Raw genomic sequence first — 8,324 nt, 5'->3', positions numbered from 1 at the left:
ATAAAAAGAATGAAGGACACGGTGAGTTTGGTGCAGCCACTATGGAAAACAGTATGGAGTTTCCTCAAAAAATTAAAAATAAAACCACCGTATGATTCAATAATTCTGCTTGAACATACCCAAAGGAAATGAAATCACTATCTCAAAAAGACAGTTGTTCTCCCATGCTCATTGCAGCATTATTTACAAGACCCATGGCATCAAAACTGTGTCCTATACAAATGAATGGGGCTTGATCCCATGACCCATGAGATCATGACCTGAGCCAAAACCAAGAGTCAGATGCTTAACTGACAGCCATCTGGGTCCCCAAAAGAAGACTTTCTTTATAATATTATCTTTTTCCTAACTTACTTTAAGAACATAGTATATAGGGGCGCCTGGGTGGCTCAGTGGGTTAAGCCGCTGCCTTCGGCTCAGGTCATGATCTCAGGGTCCTGGGATCGAGCCCCGCATCGGGTTCTCTGCTCAGCAGGGAGCCTGCTTCCTCCTCTCTCTCTATCTGCCTCTCTGCCTGCTTGTGATCTCTCTCTCTGTCAAATAAATAAATAAAATCTTAAAAAAAAAAAGAACATAGTATATAACACATACACAAACTATATACATATACAAACTATGCGTTAATGGACTGTTCATGTTATGGGTAAGGCTTCCGGTCAACAGCAGGCTATTAGTAGTTACCTTAAGTGCACTGAACACCAAGTGCTGGGGAGCATACAGAACAGTATTTTACACACCGCTGGTGAGAATATAAAACAGCACAGCCACACTAGAAGAGAGTAGTTTCTTATAAGGCTAAACACAACTTACCATACATCCCAACAATCACACCTGAATTTATTGTAGCGAAACGAATTTACGCTCACACAAAACCGTCTATGCGGATTTCATACCATCTTTACAACAGCTAAAACCAGGAGATCTCTTCCAAGAATGAAGTGATAAACAAACTGGTGATCTAGTATGTTTATTACTCACTAATAAAAATAAAACAACCATCCATTAACTCACGTAAGTCTTCAGAGCAATTTGCCAAATGACAAAAACATGAAAAGTTTACATATGTTCTACTAATAAAAAATTATAAATTTGTATATAGTCAATAATGTAATAACTTTTATGGAAAAATATAAAATTATGTCAATAAATATAACATATAAAATATTTTAAATCCAGTTGTAAAAATGATTTTTGTAACATAAAATTATACAACTATATTGATGGAAAACAGAAGTGGTTGTGAGAGGTAGGTTTGGATAAAGGGTATGAGCATAAAAAGGTTCAATGAGGGAATCTGTGTTGATTACAGTATTACATGATGGTTGTGGTAGTTACATGAATCTGTATATGTAATAAAGCTTCTTAGAATTAAAACATTAAAAAAAAAAACCCATGAAAATCTAATGAAATCCAAACAAGGTTAAGGGCTTAGCTAACAGTATACTACCAAGTCATTTTCCTGGATTCAATAACAAGACGTGGCTTACATAAATGTTTTTACTGGGAAATGTGAGGTAAAGGATACTAGGGAACTCTCTGGACTATTTTGCAATTTCTTATAAGTTAAAGTGATTTCAAATTAAACATTTTACAAAAATCACTCAGAAGGTGGTTTTATAAAATATTTGGTCATATTTATAAACTTAGTTAAGCAAGTACAAATACTTGTTTTATAAAAAACATAATGTAAAACATTATTTCCTTTTAAACTACTTCAGTATGCTAAATTTACAATTAAGTTTAGAGCCCAAGAAAGGTTAAAAACAAATCATATAATACAGGGTAGTCCTAGAATACTCCATAGGACACTCTGCATTGTATATAACAATAAATATTCATCAGTAATGAGGAAAGCAGATGACTTTTTGAAACTATGAAATTACTGACAAGGCCACCAAAAAAGGGTTTCAAAGTATCATCTGAAAATGTACATCAGGTGAATTATCTGATGTATAATGAGGTCAGACTTCACATTTAAAACATTTAAAAGGTCAGACTTAACTTTTAAAACATTAAAAACATTTAAAAGCACTCCGACATTTACCACTTTCACAGGATGTCATTCCTTCATGAGTTCTGGTATTTGACTGGAGGTGCTCCACATTTAGCATGTACATGAAGTTTTCATTTCTGTATGATTTCCTGACAAAACGAGGCCAACTGTGTCACTGATATCCTGCCATATATATACTGTCCTCCAGTGTGGACTCTGACCCTCAGGTCTTCTTTCTGGGTGAAAGCTTTCCCATGATCATCATACATTTTTTTTAAAAAATCGTATTTCTATGAACAATAAGCTCACTGACGCTTTATGATGATCCCTGATAATAAAGTCTACCTTCCCCCTGAAGGCCCTCCTAGTCTCTGCCTACACAGAATTTGCCTCAGTGTATACTTTTCAGAATATAATGAAGCTAAAAAGTTTTGCCCAAGGTATCTCCACATTGAATGTATCAGAGTTTTCTCAACATGTTTTCACTGACAGAAAATATGAGGTAAGGATCACTGAAGGCACTACAACACATTCACCGCAGCCACCAGATTTACCTCCTGGACAAGTTCTTTAATCTTCTCAGGGCACGTATCCGAAAACCGGCAGTACCAAGATTACATTCCAATCTGCTGGAAACACTGATGTTTAATGAAGTCTTGGTTGCCAAAGAAGGCATTTTCATAGTCATCACATTCATAGGGCTTCAGGAGTTCACTCATAAGTAATGAGCTGTGATTCTGTGTTAAAAGGATTTCCAACTTGACTGAATCTACCCATTTCTCTTGTGTGCATTTTCTTATGTTTAACAAGGTTTGACAAGTGGGAGAAGGCTTTCTCACAATCGCTGCATCCATAGGGTCTCTCTCCTGTATGAGTTCTTTGATGGACGTTAAGTACTGACTTTGTGGTGAAGGCTTTTCCACATTCACGGCACTCATAGGGTTTCTCTCCTGTGTGAATTCTCTGATGGGTAATGAGACCGTATTTGTGAGAATAGGATTTTCCACACTCAGTACACACAAAGGGAGTCTTTCCGGTATGACAGCGCTCATGTTGTATGAGGCATATCTTCTGGCTGAAGGCTTTCCCACACTCACTGCATTCATAGGGTTTCTCTCCCGTGTGAGTCCGCTGATGTATAATGAGGGTGCGCTTTGTGGTGAAGCCTTTTCCACATTCATTACATAAGTAAGATTTCTCTCCTGTGTGAGTTCGCTGATGTATAATGAGGGTGCGCTTTGTGGTGAAGCCTTTTCCACATTCGCCACACATGTAAGATTTTTCCCCAGTATGAGATCGCTGATGTACGATGAGGTTACTCTTCACTGTGAAGCCTTTTCCACATTCATTGCATATATAGGGTTTCTCTCCAGTATGAGTTCGCTGATGGACAACAAGATAGCGCTTCATGGTGAAGCCTTTTCCACATTCAGTACATATATAGGGTTTCTCCCCCGTATGAGTTCGCTGATGCACAATGAGATTGCTCTTCACCGTGAAGCCTTTTCCACATTCGCTGCACACATAAGGTTTCTCTCCACTATGAGTTCGCTGATGTGCAATCAGATAGCGCTTCATGGTGAAGCCTTTTCCACACTCACTGCATGTGTAGGATTTCTCTGCCGTTTGGGTTTGCTGAGGCAAAGTGAGACTGCTCTTCCCGTTAAAGCCTTTTCTGTATTCACTGATGATACAGACTTTGTCTTGTGTATGAGTTTTCGGATGTTTAGCAAACATGACATTTCTGAAGATGAGTTTTCCACGTGGATCACACCCATTGGGTTTCTCTCCTCTACGACTGCTCTCATGGTAAATGAGCGGAGACGTCCTGATGCAGGCTTTCCCACCTTCGATGCATGCATGGGGTTTCTCTATTCTATGAGTCCTCTGATGCTTAAAGTCTTGGAATTCAGTGCTGCAATGTTTTGTGCTTTCAGGGAATTCAATTCCAGAATAGAAATGTTCATGATTACCATGCAGAAAAGATTTCTCTTCTTCATTAAACTCAACAGCCTTCCTTATTTCACATCTTCTCTTCTCGTTCACTAAACTCAAACTTGAGTTCAAAGCTTTTCTACATAAGTCAAACACGTGATTTTGCGTTATGGCAAAATGTATTTTGCTCGGATGAACAGTATGTCTAAACGCACTCTGCTCCCCGTACTGTTGTGCGCTCTTCAGAAACCTCCGGTTTTGAGAGAGCTCTTGCAGGTGACTATCAAACTCCCCGAATCCTAGGAACACAAGACAGTAACAAATTCTCACGAGGACAGTATGGAATAAAAGTGTTTTAAAGATATTGTGGTGGGGGTGGCTCTTTATTGTTGACAATTTTAGAAGAAAATTATAAAGATTAAGATGAAATAAATATCAGATCCAAGAAGAGATAAGGAGCATATTTAGAGCTAAATGCCCACAAAAGATAAAGAGTTCTCATCTGGGGAAAGGAATATGTGGGGGAGCTGATTAGGTATCCTCAGACACCTGTGACACATTGTGTTAAAGACTAGAAGATCACTTCACCACTCCCCTTCACGGTACTCACTCACCCAGATGGGTTCTATCCCGGATTTCATCCTCTGTTATCAATGGTTCACCTCTGGTTTCCAGCTTGGACAATGCATCTGGTTTGGTAGCCTGACCCCCTGTTCATGAGAAATGACAAAAAACTTAGATGCAGTGACTTGGGGTAAAGTAGGTTGAGATGGGAAAACATTACATTTTAGAGACAAAACAATTTCTCATATGCAAAGTAAAAGCTCTCTTTCAGGATAGAAAAGATTATACTCCTCTGTTTAGGGTCAAGAGAGGGGACTCTTCTGAAGACCATAATGACTGCAAAGCTGTCTTTGAGGGACAGAGGAAAAGCCAGTGACTGAGCACATCTAAATGACACAGAAAGCTGTCCTCACCCACTGACACCAGGTTGCTGTAGATCTCCAACATCACGTCCCGATACAGGTCCTTCTGAGTGGGGCCCAGGAGCTGCCATTCCTCCCAGGTGAAGTCCACGGCCACATCCTCCAGTGTCAGTGATTCCTGTAATAACACGCTCCTGTTTAATATGATGTGAATTACTTTTGTTAACATGGAAGAAGCATGAGGGAGGCTATTCTAATCACCATACAGCCTCAACTATATATAGTTTTTTTCTTTTTAGGGCGCCTGGGTGGCTCAGTGGGTTGGGGCCTCTGCCTTCGGCTAAGGTCATGATCTCAGGGTCCTGGGATTGAGTCCCACATCGGGCTCACTGCTCAGCAGGGAGCCTGCTTCCCCCCTCTCTCTGCCTACTTGTGATCTCTCTCTGTCAAATAAATAAATAAAATCTTAAAAAAAAAAAAAGAAAAGAAATTTCAGGAGACCCAAGTGGCATAAACTCCTGAATCCCCCAAGAAACTGGCCTGCCTTCCCCACAGAGTCAGTGCACATCATGCAGCTTTTCATGTCTCTCTGGTTATGATGTCTCTTAGAGATATCAGACTCAAAGTGACAGCTACCGTAACCCACAGGATGCACCAGTCACACCCGTGTTCTAACAGTAGTCCTTTAGAATGACCCCTGTGAGTAATATATTCCTGATTTCACTTTGCCCTGCCTTTGAATTTAGAGTCTAAGTTAATTTCTCCCCAGAATCCAATTATCCCAATTTATACTAAAAGGTTGAACTGATTTTTCTCAGGTCACCAGAAACCTGTGAAAAACATAGGAAAAATGTAACAAACGAAAATCACCTGGGCCTTCGTCATTTTCTTCTGTGCTCACAGAACAGTAACATGGATTCTTCTGTCTTTCATCTCTCCTGCACCTGCCACGAAGTTCTTAGAGTCAGAAAGCTCGGAGTCTGCTTGAAGTTGTCCCTAGGAGCAATGATATCCAAGTCCAAGCACCTCTTCTTTCTTCCTTCATCACTTGATCACTTCATCACTTGATCACTTCATCACTTGATCACTCTTGCTCTTGGGGACCTGGGACCTTTGGCTGAAGAGCAAATTGACTTTGAATGTCCATTTCCTCTGGGCCTACGCGTGATCACTGCTGCTACACACTTACCTTAGAGGACCTCGATATTTCCAACTGTGCCTCTAGAGGCTTTCACACTCTAGGGCAGTAAAGCGGGGTCCTAAATGAGTGAGAGGTGCGCCTCTCCTCTGTGAAGTAGAAGCCGCATGGCTATTAAAGGGGAGGTGGGAAAGCAATAGCAATAAAGCACGATGCCTCAGAGGCGGGTGAATTATCAATAACAACCATTTAGAACATATGGAAGGTTCCGAAGATCTGGACATTGTGTCTTTAAAAAGCATGCGTGCTCATGCCCTGCTTTGAAAGTCTTTATATGCCCCATGGATACACACACTTCAGTGGGAAGACTGCTGTACCAAGCAAATCACAGACTGTCTTATCCCACTTTGTGCACTAAATGATTAACCTTGCCCAACAGAGGCTTGGCTTTTGCCCTTAGTTTCTAGGAGGAAACTTCTAAGTCCTTGGGATATTCTGCATGATAAGAGTGTCTCTGCTGACCTGGGAGGCTTGGGCCATGCAGGGCAGTCTATTCTAATAAAATGATTTATGGGGAAGGGCCGTGGATCATGTGCTATCAGCCGGGCCTCTGGAGGGGCTGGAGGAGACTAAGGTCAGCCACACAAGCAGTCAGTCATAAGTGCTCATTAACTCCAATAGGAACTCTGATGCCAAGGCTTGTGTGAGTTTTCTCTGGTGGGCAATAATGATAGAAAAGGTAAACAAATGGGGAAGCTATAAATTATTAAACTATATACACCTAATGGCAGAATCACAAAATATAAATAAAAACTGATAAAATTAAAGAGAGAAATAGGAAATTTAATAATAATAGTTGAAAGTTTCAAAATTCCACTGTCAAGAATTAAAAAACAAACAAACAAACAAAAAAAACCAAAAAAAAACCCCAGAAAACCAGGGGCACCTGGATAGCTCAGTGGGTTAATTTTCTGCCTTTGGCTCAGGTCAAGATTTCAGGGTCCTGGGATCGAGCCCCACCTCGGGCTTCCTACTCCGTGGGGAATCTGCTTCTCTCTCTCTGTGCTCTCTTTCTCTCGCTTTCACTCTTGTCTTATTCTCAATCTCAAATAAATATTTTTAAAAACCTAAAAAAAAACAAACCAGAAAACCAGCAGAAATATTTAAGACTTGAACAATATAATCAACTGACAATTATTTGATGCCATACTCAATAGCAACAAAATACACATTCTGTTCAAAGGTACATGAAACATTCTCCAGGAAAGACCATAATTTAAGATATAAAACAAATATCAATAAATTTATAATATATTTTCCAACCACAACAGAACTGAATTAGATATCTGCTTCATAATAAAATTCAGAGGGGCGCCTGGGTGGCTCAGTGGGTTAAGCCGCTGCCTTTGGCTCAGGTCATGATCTCAGAGTCCTGGGATTGAGCCCCGCATCGGGCTCTCTGTTCAGCAGGGAGCCTGCTTCCTCCTCTCTCTCTGCCTGCCTCTCTGCCTGCTTGTGATCTCTCTCTGTCAAATAAATAAATAAAATCTTAAAAAAAAAAAAAGAATGAAATTCAGAAATACACAAACATTTGGAAATTAACTAGTATACTTCTGAGTAATCATGAATTAAAAATAAATATTAATTAGATGAAATGGACAAATGCCTGGAAAGAGACAAATAACAAATGGACAGAAGAACAGTTCTAAAAAAAAGCCAAACAGACATAAAACAAGAAATTGAATTAGTAATTAAAAACTGTCTCCTGGGGCACCTGCATGGCTCAGTTGGTTAAGCAATCAACCCTTGATCTCTGATCAGGACTTGATTTCAGGGATCAAGCCCTACTTTGGGCTCCATGCTGGGCGCGGAGGCTACTTAAAAAAAACTACCTCACAAATTAATGCTTATGCCCAGATGTATTCCTTCTATGGTGTCACTATTACCAAAATACCAAAGCCAGACAAAGGCACCAAAGGAGAGGAAAATTACAGACCAATCTCTTTCATGAAATACGTGAAAAATCATTAACATATTACCAAAACAATAAGCGAAATAAGAGAAAGACAAATACAGTATGATTTCTTTCATATGTGGAATCTAAGAAAACAAAATGAATGAACACATGGGCGAGGGGAGAACAGAGGGAAACAAATCATGAGAGCCTCTTAACTACAGAGAAAAAACAGTTGATGGAGGAAGGTGGGTGTGGGGCAGGACAGACAGGTGATGGTATCAAGGAGGGCACTTATTATGATGAGCACTGGTGTATATGTAAAGGATGAATCATTGAACTCTACTCCCAAAACCAATACTGAACTGTATGTCAATA

General features: G+C 39.9%; 1 protein-coding gene across 1 annotated transcript in view; it reads right to left on the bottom strand.

The window, feature by feature from the left end:
• Positions 1 to 2,273: 2,273 nt before the first annotated feature.
• The window catches only part of LOC125088919 (zinc finger protein 432-like), a 32,056-nt gene continuing 26,005 nt past the window's right edge, over positions 2,274 to 8,324 (bottom strand). Inside the window, 2 exon segments of the mRNA XM_047710547.1 lie at positions 2,274 to 2,695; positions 2,698 to 3,612. Coding sequence (XP_047566503.1) covers positions 2,544 to 2,695; positions 2,698 to 3,612 — 1,067 coding nt within the window. The 3' untranslated portion in view covers positions 2,274 to 2,543.

Source organism: Lutra lutra, chromosome 17 (genome assembly GCF_902655055.1).
Source record: "Lutra lutra chromosome 17, mLutLut1.2, whole genome shotgun sequence".
NCBI lineage: Eukaryota > Metazoa > Chordata > Mammalia > Carnivora > Mustelidae > Lutra > Lutra lutra.
Note: the sequence above shows the minus strand (reverse complement) of the source record. Positions and strands in the feature narration are given on the sequence as shown.